Genomic DNA, 15,715 nt, shown 5'->3' on the forward strand with positions numbered 1-15,715 from the left:
TGGGCATATACCCTGAGAAAACCATAATTCAAAAAGAGTCATGTACCAAAATGTTCATTGCAGCTCTATTTACGATAGCCAGGACATGGAAGCAACCTAAGTGTCCATCAACAGATGAATGGATAAAGAAGATGTGGCACATATATACAATGGAATATTACTCAGCCATAAAAAGAAATGAAACTGAGTTATTTGTAATGAGGTGGATAGAACTGGAGTCTGTCATACAGCGTGAAGTAAGTCAGAAGGAGAAAAGCAAATACTGTATGCTAACACATATATATGGAATCTAAGAAAAAAAAATGTCATGAAGAGATTAGTGGTAGGACGGGAATAAAACACAGACCTACTAGAGCATGGACTTGAGGACGTGGGGAGGGGGAAGGGTAAGCTGTGACGAAGTGAGAGAGTGGCAGGGACATATATGCACTACCAAATGTAAATTAGATAGCTAGTGGGAGGCTGCCGCATAGCACAGGGAGATCACCTCTGTGCTTTGTGACCATGAGAGGGGTGGGATAGGGAGGGTGGGAGGGAGGGAGACGCAAGAGGGAAGAGATATGGGAACATATGTATATGTATTACTGATTCACTTTGTTGTAAAGGAGAAACTAACACACTATTGTAAAAGTTATACTCCAATAAAGATGTTAAAAAAAAATTTTTTTTTTCTCCAGTGGCTACAACCTGATTACTGGTTCATATTATCATTAATGAAAATAGGAACAACATTTTTGGTAATATTATAAGTGTTTGAATTCTCTAAAATATGTTATAATTTCTGGATTTGAAGAAAAGTATTTTAACTTTTTAATAAATCTGAGAAATGTTATCAATAACTAATAACTCATGCAGACTGAAACCACTTCTGATCTTTAAGTGGAATATAAATACATGAATACTAAATGACATTTCAAAATCTCAAAACCATTTTAATGTTTCTAATCCTCACTTCTCATCTGAATTATTACAAAAACTTTCTTTCTACTCCTCCAGACTATTCTCTGGCCATTTTCTAATTCATCCTCCCCTCTCTGGCAAATTAATCTCTTTAAAATGCAAATGTGGCCATGTCAAACCCCTGCTTAAAACCCTTCAGTGACTCCCAGGAGTTCAGAATAAAATTCAGGTGCCTCAGCGTGACGGATGGGGGCTGATCCTTGCCTGTCTCAGCCTCCTCACCCCGCTAGTCACAGTGAATTTTCCAAAGATCCCTCTCTGGTCAGGGTTTTCTCTTCTCATGGGCTTTCCTCTATTTGAAATACCTTTCCTGCCTCTGTGCCTAAATTCAGTGTCTTCATATCTTAGCTCAAACCGAATCACTCCCAGTGTCTTCCAAGTATCACTCCCAGTGTTTCCTTCAGATGTAATTTTTTAATCCAGTTGAGTTCTGTGTCCTTTTATGTTCTCGTTATACCCAACGCATAACATTTTTTTTTAATAAAAACTAACTATATGTGTGTTCACTGAACTGTAATACAGTAGTTTGGTTACTTGCCCATCTCAGCCCCTGGGCAGTGAGCTCCTAATAAACAGGGAGCTTTCCTCTCTGAATCACCAAAGCTGAGCACAATGCCTAGCCGTGAAGAGTCACCAAACACAGTTTTAGTGAATAACTATAAATGAATGGCAAATAATTAATAATTTGCCGTGGAGAGGGATAATGTTCAAAATATTTAACAACCAGTTGGTAGAGGCACCTATTGGTCACCCTGGAATTACCCTAACAACAAATAATGCTGTACTTGTATGCATCCTTCAAGTATCAACCTGGGCTCCGGATCTCTTTGACTTTTTTATACCAAAAAGGAGAAAATGCATATGCTTTCATACCTACCTGCAGCCAGACTATTTTAGAAAAACGTAGAGACATAATATATTGGAAAGCACTTGGGTACATGGACACAAGAGCCAATAATCCTGTGTGGCTGACCTATTTATGTGGAAAGATAAAAGCTTTCCTATAAAATTTACAATGGTGTTAAAGTGCTGCCATGCCCTTTCCCAATTACCCAGAGGTGTGCTTCACATTCGCTGGTGGACTAGTTCTTGTTAAATAGCATCAGTAAGTTAAGGAAGGATAATTTCCCACATCTTTAGGAGCTGTAGTAAATCTTTACTGCCTTCTTACTTCATACGTTTAGTAACAGTAAATAGCTCCCCCTCCTTCTAGCCAAGGTGTTGTCTTAGGTCACGTTACCTTCATCATTTTTTTTTTTTTTTTTTTGTGGTATGCGGGCCTCCCTCTGTTGTGGCCTCTCCCGTTGCGGAGCACAGGCTCCGGACGCGCAGGCTCAGCGGCCATGGCTCACGGGCCCAGCCGCTCCGCGGCATGTGGGATCCTCCCAGACCGGGGCGCGAACCCGGTTCCCCTGCATCGGCAGGCGGACGCGCAACCACTGCGCCACCAGGGAAGCCCTACCTTCATCATTTAAATACACTATCGCAAATATTGCAAAAGCTGATGAATCCCTTACCTCCATGCTTGAATCCTGCCATCCCAAACCAAGGCGTCTGTGGTCACCAGAGTGAACTTTCTAAAATGCGTATGTGATCCCTGCCCAAAACCATTCAGTTGTTCTGCATCACCTAAAACAATGTCCTTGGGGCAGTTTTTTAAACTGAGCTTTTTTAAAAAATGCATGTACTTTGGCTTCATATATGGAGACTACAATTCAGGAGAGGCAAGGTGGTCCCTAGGCATTCTTACAAGTTTCCACAGGAGATTCTATAACACAGCCCGGCTGCGAACCACACATCCACATGATCAAATCCCAACTCCTTTATGGGCAAGAAGGCTGTCCATGTACTGGCTCCTGTCTGTCACTTCCAGTTCACTTATTATCTGGGAGACTTTGGCCAAGTTACCTAAGTGTTTGAGTCTCAGCTGCCTTATTTCAAATGGGGATAATAATACCAATGTTACAGCACTATTCTAAGGATTAGAGATGATGTTGGACCATTTAATTTATCATCCAAACTGAGATACTATTAATAATTACTCCAAGCTAACTATGCATAAACTTAGACCGTCCTGGGGAAACCGGAGCATGTGGTCATGGTAATTCGAAGCAGTAGAGACAAAGCATTTCCCACAGTGAATGGCATAGAGCAGAAGTTCAATAAATCATTTATATTTTTATCGTTCTTTATACGTGTATCCCACTCTGCTGGAAGCCCTTGCATGCTGAGGTTGTGGCGCAAGGAGCAAATGGTATTCATGATGCCCTCTAACCGAGAGCCTGATCATTTGTCTGTCACTGCCCTTTCCCCACCAGATACTATATGTTGTCAGCCTTGATATTTCTCTATTTTTTATATTTTCCCTTTTCTTTCTCTATTACTCTGGCCCACCATCAACGCTTGCAGGGCCCAGGACAAGACTGCAAAAGAGGTCCACTTACAGTATATTTTTAAAACTAAAAGCTATATATCAAGCTAATCAACTATCAAATAAGTTTCTCCTATCCTCCTACCTTGATAAATATATCTTTCTAGCAATATGATAGGTCTAAATTTAGACTTCTTAGAAACCTTGGAGTTCGTTCCATGCAGGATTGGGGCTGATTTTGCACTCTGGCCCCTCCCCTCTCCTCTCCTCATCCCCTGCTCCATCCACACCACAAGAGTATCATGTGTAAAGGTGTACACACCCCAGCCTGCACATTCAAGCTCTGTTCATCACCTAACTTCCACCCGCCCTCACAAACAACTCTAAGAGTGTGTATTAGACTCCTGTTGCTGCTGTTAACAAATTATCACAAATTCAGTGGCTTAAGATAACACAAGTTTATTCTTTTTTTTTTTTTTTTTTTGTGGTATGCGGGCCTCTCACTGTTGTGGCCTCTCCCGTTGCGGAGCACAGGCTCCGGACGCGCAGGCTCCGGACGCGCAGGCTCCGGACGCGCGGGCTCAGCGGCCATGGCTCACGGGCCCAGCCGCTCCGCGGCACGTGGGATCCTCCCGGACCGGGGCGCGAACCCGGTTCCTCTGCATCGGCAGGCGGACGCGCAACCACTGCGCCACCAGGGAAGCCCCACAAGTTTATTCTTGTATAATTTTAGAAGTCTGAAGTCTAAAAGCAGTCCTACAGGGCTAAAACCAAGGTGTTGGCACTTCTGGTTCCTACTTGAGGCTGTAAGTGAGAAGCAGTGTGGTATCTTCTCTCTGACCTCCTGCCTCCCTCTTATAAAAACCTTTTGTGATTATATCAAGCCTACCTGGATAATTCAGGATAATCTCCCATCTCAAGATCTTTAACTTAATCACATCTACAAAGTTCCTTTTACCATTAAGTTAACATTTACAGGTTCCGGAAATTAGGATGTGGGCATATTTGGGGGCATAATTCAGCCTCCTGTAGGGTATGCCTACCTGTGGACCCTTGGGAGGATGAACCCAAGGAAGAAATCGGAGCCAGCACTGGAACCACACTTGGGGCTGTGTGGGCAGGAACTCTGGGTGGTTTCATGTCTGGTGTGTGATCTGGAAGCAGGGGAGCTGCAGGATCAGGATGGGCATGCCCCCTTGGCCCTCTGGATCCCTTGCCCTGCTCAGCTAGAAGAGGTCTCTCTAAAGTTTAGGACCCAGGACAAGAGCCTAGGGATGGCACATCTCTCCTTTCCCCTATTCATCTGGTAACCACAGTCTATTTCCCTTTCTTCTGATCTACACACAAGATTCTGTCAGAGGGAAGCATGTAAGCAAATTGTTTTATTCTGTTCTAAGTTCTTTTTGCGTCCCTGCCTTTTACTTGTTGTGAAAGAGCCCCATTCCACACCCACTCATTGTTTTTAACCATCCTCACTGGCTTTCCCTTCCTTTGAATCTCTAATTCCATCCTTCCGCCACCTCTTCAGTTCTTAAAATACACAAAGATTACACCTATTTTCTGTGTTTTAAAAAATATGCTCTCCAGCTAGCAAGTTATTCCTGAATCCTACAAAATTGTCAGTTCATTCCGTTTGTAATGTTTCTTAGTTTTAAATTTTCCATCATTTGAAACCTACAAATTTTCTTTTGTAATCAAATTTAAAGTTACTTTTCTTGTTCTACTTGTATACTCTGTATTTGTATTTTGCTCTATCTTGACCATTTTGAATAATGTTTCCACACTTATACAAGGTATACAGAAGAATTTTTCAAAAAAGAAAAGAATTTTTCAAAAAAGAAAAAAATTTTTCTCTCCTTGTAAATTTTTGGAAATACCTGAAGTTTCATCTATGTTTTTACTCATTCTCATTAATGTGTGGAATTTTTAAAGTAATCAACTGTCTTTAAGACTCTGACATAATTTTAAGAGAGTGTTTTGAGAGTTGATGAATTATTTCACAAGTTTTCTTTTTTAAATAAAGTTTTGTGGGTTTTTACCTTAATGAAGTATTATATATTGCAAAGGATCTAAAGAAAAGAAAATGTGCCAGTTTATACTTAGCTTCAAACTCATGTTACAAAATTTCAGTGCTTTAAAAAAAAAAACCGTGACTACATAATGTTATCATATTACCGTAGTACGTACTCCATGAGGGCAGATGTCTGTCTTGTTTATCATTGTTTCCCAGTCATGGCCCAGCTACCACTGCTTGGATTTTTAGTGAATAATTGAATAAATGAATATGAGAATTAATGAATGATAGGATTTTAGAAAGGCTTTTAAAAAGTAATGTAAAGATGTTCAGTATAAATCATGCTACCTCAAGCAGAACATTGAAATACAGATTTTTAAAATTTTCAATCAGCTTTGCAGTCTCTCAGCCTATTCTGATATGAGTAATAATTTATACTTTTAAGGGTGTTGAAATGTATATATTCAAGATAATCGTCATCTGTTTAAATAGTTTATGAATTGATAAATATAGGTGATACTACATAAATATTACTTTATATAGATATTATATATAATGAATGATATATATTATAGAATTATATAGATATTAAGATACTAAATATCTTTAGTTTTAACACAGTGTTGGGTGATAAGAAATGTGAATCTCTGGTGCCGAAATGAAGGCAGGAAATGAGGGGGATATTTCTTCCCTTTCTCCTCATTCTTTCAAAAATTGTGGGTGGGAACTGGTTAACTTTGATTTGTCTAGTTTTCTGATGGTAAATGCATGTATGACTTCTTCAGTGTGAAGGTATGCTATATGTTTCACCATTTCACAGTTTTGCTTCACAATATTCTCCCTTTCTTTGTCTTGTATTCTTCCCTGGCTTAAACTTTACAAATGATTGAAGATACCTTTTTCACTGTTTGTCCTCAGAATGGCTTCACTCCTTTATACATGGCTGCCCAAGAGAACCACATTGATGTTGTAAAATATTTGCTGGAAAATGGAGCTAATCAGAGCACTGCTACTGAGGTAAGACACTTGAATTCTTTGCTCTTAATGTCCATGTTCTTTGTTTCCGGATGCAAAGGGTCTCCATTACCTTTATCCTACGAGTGTTCATGTTACTATTGTAATCTACAATGGTGGCCATGAACGAATGACCCAGTGCACACAGTTCAATGAGTTTATGCCTTGATTTGGGATTCATGTCAATTTATTCTTACATGAAATCATGCTTCCATCAATTTGCCATTCTCTAGCTTTGGGGAGCTTTATACTATTCTAAAATCAATTTATAGTAAATTTTATCCATCTCTTTTCATCAATGTTTTATCTTTGTTAGGATCTAATACAATTCCTTAAAAGAAAGTTTTTTAATGATTAGCAATAATTCAGTTATTTATGTTCACACAATTTCATGAAGAATATGTCATCAGAAAGCTGTTCATATTTTATGAAGTACAAATTATGACATGTGGTTTTGTGACTGTGATTATGGCAACAACTGAATAGAATGTTCAAAATCAATCCAGTCTCAAAACATTCAGGCCATCTAGACATGAAAAGGAGTTGGAATGGGCCAACTTAGAACATCACTTTCCTTTTCCTGTGTGTGTTCTCCAATAAACCAAACCTGCTTTGTATTTTCCTTCTCATTTTTGCCTGAACAGATTAAGGAGGGAGTTCAGTGATTGTTTGGAACAGTGATTTTTAAGTGATGCTTAGGATGCATTAGAGCTTGAAGAAAATGCCTCAGGGGCCACTAGAAGGTTGGGAGTAGGTGACACAGGAGAGGAGGGGAAGAGAGCTCCATTGGGACATGCCTCTCCTCACTCAAAAGCAACCAGGCTTTAGTTTTCCTATTTCACGTTATGTGGCTCCACTGATAAAATTTTAAAACTCCTGCCCTGGAGTGAAAGATAACTGGTAGATAGATGGCTGTCACCCAGAAACTATCTTGATAACTTTTAATGTCTAATATAGCCTCCTTTCTGGACAATTAAGTCTTTAGGTGAAATAAACATGAAATCCCTTCTACCCTGCACTGTGGGGAGAGGTCATTTATAATCTATTAAATTCATGTCCAGGCCCTTTGAGAGAAAACTTTTTATGGAGCCTGGCAATAACTTTCTGACAGCTTACTCTCAGTTAAAAACAATCCCAAGACATCACTATTAATGGGACCACATTTCCTGTTTATGACTGGAAAACACTACTGCCTAGTATGAAACGATTTCACGTTCTCTACTCAGCACACACAGATTTTACACTCTTACCACATGAGTACAGTGTGATTTTTATGATTATGATTTTATGACTTTCTGAGACACTAATTCTGTCAGTGTGAATATCCTCAGGCAAAGCTTGAGTAACAGTACGAGACTATATCTCTGCATTAGGACCTCTGAGAAATGTACCGAACTATGGAAATATGCATTTGTTTTACTTTATTTCCTTGAAAGCAGAATCATTTACCTAGAGAAACCTTTACACTACAGAGTTCTACTCACCAAATAGACTTTTCTAGTGTATGATTTAGGGAAATGCAGCCTGACAGTATTGTCAGCTTTCTCAAGACTCCTCCAGTCTGGACCTCTGTAGCATCTCACTCTGCTTCCAGAGATACCCTTTTATGTATGTTGCATCAGTAGAGTCCATGTTACACTCTGATTCTCAGAGAATTAAAACTGTCTCTTATTTCCACAAAGAAATATGACTGTTGCAAGTAAATCACATGAGGTTTTGAATCCTAGTTTAGATACATATATGCTTCTAAACAAACATATTTGTTTTTTTTTTTGTTTGTTTGTTTGTTTTTGTGGTATGCGGGCCTTCCTCTGTTGTGGCCTCTCCCATTGCGGAGCACAGGCTCCGGACGCGCAGGCCCAGCGGCCATGGCTCACGGGCCCAGCCGCTCCGCGGCATGTGGGATCCTCCCAGACCGGGGCGCGAACCCGGTTCCCCTGCATCGGCAGGCGGACGCGCAACCACTGCGCCACCAGGGAAGCCCTTGTTTTGTTTTTTAATCATTTAAATAAGTAAAATTAATTTTCCCTGACTGGATATGTATAAACTTAGTTGATTAATTCCGTACCACTGGCCCGAATGGTTATCAGGAAATACGCTAATGGAAAAATCTTTGCATGTTCCCTTTTAGTCTATCATTCAGTGAATGAATAACATCTTCATAGGGCTATATGGTTGATTACTATTTGATCTTTTAGGCTATATTGCTAAATACCTTCTACGGTTGTGTGTACATGTATGAATATACCTAAAGAAGACACTTACCCTGAACCCATTAGTAGCCCTAATTTGCAAAACTTAGTTACCAATCAAGACATTGTGACCACTTTAAAAATCAGATAATTATGAGATCATTCAGTATGGCAATGAAACTCATGTTTGAAAAGAAATATTTAAAGTGTTGAAATTTCCCATAATTATAGCAATTAGCATTGGTAAATAAATGATGAAAAATTAAGCTACAGATTTTTAATATAGGTTTCCTTTTCATAGAGTTAGTGAAGGTACTTCAAAAAATCATTTCAAATCTTTACCCTTCTCCCATGAAGTGTAGATTAGAACGAAATCCATGTGGTGGAGGTCCAAAGTTAAATTCTCTGAAAGGAGTTCTCTGTCTGTCCAGTACCATTTTTATAATTCTCTGCTTTCTTCCTTCTTCCTGAATGTTACCAAAATTGAAGGCTAAAAACTTTTTAATTAGGTTCTGTGCTGTCAGCAAATGCCTTGTCTCTAAGAAAAAATAAAGTTCACATTCTTTTAATATTAACTATCCCAGCGCTGCAGGGGGGAATCAAATTAAATGTGTGCGTGATAATGAGCCTGTTCTTTCCCTCTTCACACAGGGCTTAATTTGTGCCAAACAGAGTTCTAAATTTAAGCTACTCTCTTTCATCTTACAACACTACATGCTTTACTCTTCCATTCCATTAAGTAATGTATTTATTTAAAATTCAATTCTAATTTTAAAAATTCAACTTTTACTGTGGTAGTGCATATACGATATGATGCATTTGAGGGAAATGATTTTCCCTCCGAAGTCTACAGTTAATTTTTTAAAATATACTGTTGAAAACAAATGGAGTAGTTAGATGCTGATAAATTGCCATTGTCTCTGGAATATATTCAATAGATGTACCATATCCAATTGCCCTCATCTCTTCTGTGAATGGAAACATTTAACTCTGAGACTTATTTTCAAGATTTTGTGAATTAAAGGAGGTTTTCACATTAACCGAGCCTAGAATATATACGTATATTTTTTCTACTTATTCATCACCTTTCCATTGCTGAATACTTGTTTCGAGAGAGAAAACATAGCTTCTAATTTTTCTAATGTGGTTATCCATCTACCTCTAAGGTTCCTCTAACTTTGATGATCTTTGTTATTCTTTAAATTGTTTGTTAAGTTTCAAATTGAAAGACTGATTTTCTTTACATTACTTAGCACAATTTTATATCTAAATGATTTAAATAATATACAGTTCAGCTAAGTGCAAACTTAATGAATTAGCCTTATTTGCCAAAGAATTTTAGATCATATTATGTCCTAAACTTCCCAAATTAACTGGTAACAGACCATTCCATTAACAGTTGTTGTGAGATATTTAGCAACTTGCATAGTTAATCATGTAATTTATTTCCCTGTCTTGGCTACCATATCTTTGATTCTCAGTCAGACTTGTTCTCCATTATTTCTACCCTTCCCACATTTTCCTTTCCATAAGCAGGCATTACTTAGGGTTGGTTCTAATTTTTATTTTCACATTCAAAACACATTTGAATACATTCTGTGTGCATTATGCTTTGTTAGGAAATGCAGATGTTTTAAAAAATAAATAGAATGGGTATTTAAAAAAATCTGATGTAAAAAAATCTGATGAAGCCAGTGTATAGTACAACAAATGATGATAATTTGCTTTAATCTTCATAGCAATAATTAATCCTTTCATTTTTCTTGTCAATCTTAATCATTCATTTGAAAATTAGATGCACTATTCCTTGGAGTTGAATCCCAGGCTTCCAAAAGTTGATGGAAGATTTTTTCTTCTGTTTTACCAGGATGGCTTTACGCCCCTAGCGGTGGCACTCCAGCAAGGACACAACCAGGCAGTGGCCATCCTCTTGGAGAATGACACCAAAGGGAAAGTGAGGCTGCCAGCTCTACATATTGCAGCTAGGAAAGATGACACCAAATCTGCTGCACTCCTGCTTCAGAACGATCACAACGCTGACGTACAATCCAAGGTAAAAGCTGCATACATTTGTGGAAGGGCACTCTTCGGCCACCAGATTCCTCCTGGGAGATGACAAAGAAGTAGGCCATGGTGATAATGCAAAATTACTTCTGGTCATCAAAAGAGATAATTTACTTTCAGAGGTATTTCAGAAAAAAAGGGGACTGTCTCATGAGTACAGTAAGAAAACAGAAAAAAACCTCAAGATAATTTTCTTTAAAAGGTGAGGTTCAGCTTTTTAGAAATCTGCTTATTCATTCTATTTCTATTTGTGGTAAAAGAATAATAGAACCAGAATTAGAAAGATATAATTGTATAATGTTATAGTTGTCTTTTTTCAGTAGAATGCATTTTGGCATACTGGAACGGTATATTCAATTGCAGAGAACAGATTGATTGTTTCCTTAATTTTGCACTGTGTAATATCTTCCCTCTTTTTCCCACACCACTGCTTCAGATGATGGTGAATAGGACAACCGAGGTACAGTATTGCAGTTATATCAAAATATACCTTGTTTTTATTTTATTTTTTGTTCAATTAGAATAAATGCTCACTAATTTATACTAATGATTGGAATTTTCATTATTAGGAAATTAATTAATTTGGAAACTTTGCCCATAATTAAGGCAAGTGGATAATTCAAAAATTTTAATATAGCATGTATTTGAAGCATTATTTAATCAGTGAAACTTTAAATAACTTATTAGAGTAGAGCATGAAACAAGACTCTTCCGTAATATATATTTTTACTAAGTGAGCTTTATTATTCACTTTTGGACAATAAGAGATGTGACCTCCTTTCCTAATGAGAATTCTCCATTTAGAATTTAGTGAAGTGTAATTTAAGGAGGTTTCTCTGCCACTGTTTCATCCTCTTACCTAATTGTAGTTGCCCTTCTATTCTGTCTCTTTATTTTTACCACACCGTATATAATCAGTAACGATATTGAGCCTATCATGAGCAAAGCATTTACTTTTATCTTGCTCTTACAATAGTTGTCATGAAATCATCTATTTTCCACATACCTAAATAAGTCCCATTGATTAACAAAATCAACAAGAGTATTTGGTTCAGAAGCCTCTGAGAGTGTGTGTGTGTGGTGGGGGGGTGTGTGTGTGGGGGGGTGTGGTATAAGAGGCACTAACACAAACATTGTTGAAAGTATATTATAAAAATTAACCTATACTATAAAAATTAACCTTCAAAGGCAAGCAACTGCTTATGTAGGTTGATTTTCACTTTGCTGAGGGAATTCTTTAGACTAACATCTCATATGATCACTGGGTTGTGGGCCTATGGGGGTTTTGAGCATTCACACTTAATATTTACAGAGAGTAGTGTATTTCTAAACCTAATATCTTGTTTATTGACAAATTTACCCATTGAGATGTGAATATACTTGAATTATTCATATCATTTCTTCTGTTCCATATCTGTGTGTGGAACTTAGGTCAGAGATTTTCTTTAAAAAGCCCACTGCTTGGTGAAATTGCTCAAGACTGGAAATTGATATATACAAGTTGATATATCTTAATTACTGATTTTAATACCTTTCTTTTGTAGGTGATTTTTGGTAATCGTTTACATTTTTTAAAGCAGTATTGGCTCTAATCATTATGCTGAAAGCAGCAATTTGAGTAGATACAGACTGAGTTAGAAATATTTCTTCGGGGACAATAGAATAACAAAGAGGGAAAACCCCTCCATCAGTAGTCCTGCAGGAAGGTGACCTGAGCCTTCCACCTCCATGTTACTTAGGGAGAAGTTCCTCTGAGGGGCTTATACCAGCCTCATGTTGATCCAAGAGTCACAGCCTGAGGCATCATCATGGATTTTCAATGAGGCTGTGTCAGAGATAAATTAGTTTATTTCTGCGAATAGGAAAAATAATATTATTATACTTGAATAATTTGAAAATGATTCATCACCAGTCACGATGTTTTTCTGAAATTAAATTGTAACTTGAATAAAAGATGTATATTCAGGATATAACTGGGTGACAGGAAATATCAAGATAAAAATGAAAAACATCTAGTCAGTTATTTCCTAAAATACTAAAGCTTGACATTTTATAAAATAATAGCCAGGTTGTAGACTGATTTTTTCTTCTATATTGACATTAATATTTGCCATCATGTAGACACAAAATAAAAATATCATGACCACGGGCTTCCCTGGTGGCGCAGTGGTTGAGAGTCCGCTTGCCGACGCAGGGAGCACGGGTTCGTGCCCCGGTCCGGGAAGATCCCACATGCCGCGGAGTGGCTGGGCCCGTGAGCCATGGCCGCTGAGCCTGTGCGTCCGGAGCCTGTGCTCCGCAACGGGAGAGGCCACAACAGTGAGAGGCCCGCGTACTGCAAAAAAAAAAAAAAATCATGACCACAAGAGTAGGATTTGGATTGATAGTTACTATTCTTATTTTGTGTCTTGATTTGGTACAGTCAGAAATTATTTGCAGCTAATTTGGCTGATAGCACAGAAGAATTTCTATTACCTAAGGTATCTGAATGCTTATTTAGGCCATTTTAAAAATAAAGTCACCAAAATCTATATATCAAGTGAATAGAAAAATAAAGGTTGTGATTTAGATAATGTTTCTTAGAAACAGTATTATATACATCAAAGTTCATTTCAAATAAAAGAGAACAATGCAAAATATCCTCAAAACTGCAGGATTTGATATACAGTTTTACAGGAACAGTCTATATTTTTCCTATAATCTTTTATTAAGCAATGAATATTATAGAGAGCAAGAATAATGCCTCTTTTCATACTTTAATAAGAAAAGAATTAATATGCATCTACTGTGAAAATGGCAGATTTCTAACTAAATTATTAGAAAAAAAAAAGAAAGGAAATATGCTTTTCTTCCATTTAAGATTTTCAGACTCATTTTTAAAACATTCTGATAGTAAACTGTTCTCTAATGCTCATGTAATTGATTCAACTTGCTTATTTTATTCTATATCAATCTTATTTTATTGATAAAGTTTGGTTTAATTAACATTCAAAATTGGCTTCCACTAATTTTTTTCTTTATTTTATATTCATATTAATTCCAAGTATATTGTTTAATTTTTTTTAACTTTTTTTTATTATAACAATATAGTCTGACTAAACATAGTTGTTAAAGAGGATAGAAATGTCAGGACAGCATAAATGATGTAAGATGAATTGTATATGTTCTGTAAGAATTTCTCACAATATTTTCATAGTTCCAAAGATACAATATCAAACAATGCTGTTTTTCATTTTAAAAAACACCCAAACCAAAACACAAACAAATGAAAAAAATAGAAGTTTTGAGATTTTCTCTGGAGAAAATATTTTTTATTCATAATTATATTAATTCTATGGCTGAAAAAATATGCTGTTTAATCATATCATTTTGTTCTAAAGCTAAATCAACTCAAGAAACATGGTTTCATACAGATAACAAATCTCATAAATAGATAAATTGTTAATGTAGTTGGAAATAATGTTGCCAAGAAATGTAGGATATTTATTTACCTGTTTACATGTTGACTTATTTACCACTAAATTTAAATAATAGCACTGAAACTTAAAAAGTCTTTTTAAAGCATTTATGATCTGAATTGCGCTGTTCACGTATTAGGTAGATGTGATTTTCTTCTCTAATCCAGTGACTGCAACATACAGAGGTGAAATGCCTTACTGACTGTCATTTTCTCTGCTTTCCACAGAGTGGTTTCACCCCTTTGCACATCGCTGCCCACTATGGAAACGTCAATGTGGCAACTCTTCTTCTAAACCGGGGAGCTGCTGTGGACTTCACAGCCAGGGTATGGATTAAAATAGTCTCTTTTTATTTTATGTTATGTTATGTTATTTTATTTGGCCATGCGGCACAGCTTGCGGTATCTTAGTTCCCTGACCAAGGATTGAACCCGGGCCCTTGGCAGTGAAAGCGTGGAGTCCTAATCACTGGACCACCAGAGAATTTGGCATTTTACTAAAGCAAACTTTAGCAATGATAAAGATTTTACTTCCTTTTCCTTACCTGGATTTATCTGTGCTGGAGATATTAGATTTTCCATTTTTTTCCCTGCAAATCACAGGAAGTCGTCACAACCCAACACGTGCAAAATAGTGTGTCAGTTCACATGCACGCAAATCTTTTGCAATAAGGAAGATGTTGATTCTGACATCAGTATGAGCAGTTACATTTAAAGGTCACATCACGAATCATGAACAAGCAGCTTCAAGTCGATAAAAAATTAAACTGTTAAAACATTAAGTATAAAATGTATAACTACATTTATACTATGTCCTAACAGTGACTATAGGGCATACAATTTGACGGGGATTTTTTTTTTAATAAATTGAGAATTTGCTCATATGAGGAGTCTTACTGAAATAGTAAAAAGACATTATGTTGTGTTATAGTTTTAATGGTATGCTTTCACTGGAAAGAATTCACTTACATGACAATTATAAAACTCAGTGTACTTAATAAGAATCAGTAAACACAGTACTTGAATATTTGCAAAATCATAACATACCAAAAAATCAGGTACACATCCTTGACCTAATGATGGTATATGATAGCCAAGAAAAGAAATACATATAATTCATGTATATAGTATTTTTGTCCTTAGAAGTCTTCTTCTCTGAAACTACATTGAGTTATTTTCAAGTTTTTCATACTGAGTTATTCTGAAGAAGGTGTTTTTAAGAATCATTTTTCCATTGGGTATTGATATGTATATGTGTTCTCTATTTTTAAGCATAGTAAACTTTAGGATCCCAGAATCTTTAAGTACCTAAGTGTTATAATAAGAAAGATAGACTTTAGCCTAGGACCCTATCTAGGTAGGATCTGAAATTTTGTTTCTATTGAATATTATGCCAAAGTGCTACCTTTGTCTCTTGACTGTGATGTGTACATTCAGTACATATGTTGTAGTTATTGACTAACTTGATTATGCAGTTTCATTCCATATATCATTCTCTACAGTGCTTTGTGGTTTGTGTGCTTTTTTGTTCCTTAAAAATCAAAAGCATTGAAACCGTAGAAACCTCAGATAAAATTATGCTAATACAAAGCCATCACCATAATGCCCTGTCATACCCAACATGCTCTTGTTTGGTCTTTCCA

At 36.8% G+C, this 15,715-nt stretch overlaps 1 protein-coding gene across 30 annotated transcripts in view; it reads left to right on the forward strand.

Annotated features, from left to right (window-relative positions):
* ANK2 (ankyrin 2) overlaps positions 1–15,715 on the forward strand; it is a 689,964-nt gene that overhangs the window by 530,547 nt on the left and 143,702 nt on the right. For 20 of the 30 annotated variants that reach the window (XM_055086193.1, XM_055086182.1, XM_055086196.1 and 17 more), the window contains exons 5-8: positions 6,264–6,362; positions 10,419–10,604; positions 11,052–11,075; positions 14,301–14,399. In XM_055086193.1, coding sequence (XP_054942168.1) covers positions 6,264–6,362; positions 10,419–10,604; positions 11,052–11,075; positions 14,301–14,399 — 408 coding nt within the window. The remainder of the gene's footprint in view (positions 1–6,263; positions 6,363–10,418; positions 10,605–11,051; positions 11,076–14,300; positions 14,400–15,715) is intronic. The other 10 variants (XM_055086178.1, XM_055086180.1, XM_055086183.1 and 7 more) reach the window with 1 other exon arrangement.

Source organism: Physeter macrocephalus, chromosome 7 (assembly GCF_002837175.3).
Source record: "Physeter macrocephalus isolate SW-GA chromosome 7, ASM283717v5, whole genome shotgun sequence".
Classification (NCBI taxonomy): Eukaryota; Metazoa; Chordata; class Mammalia; order Artiodactyla; family Physeteridae; genus Physeter; species Physeter macrocephalus.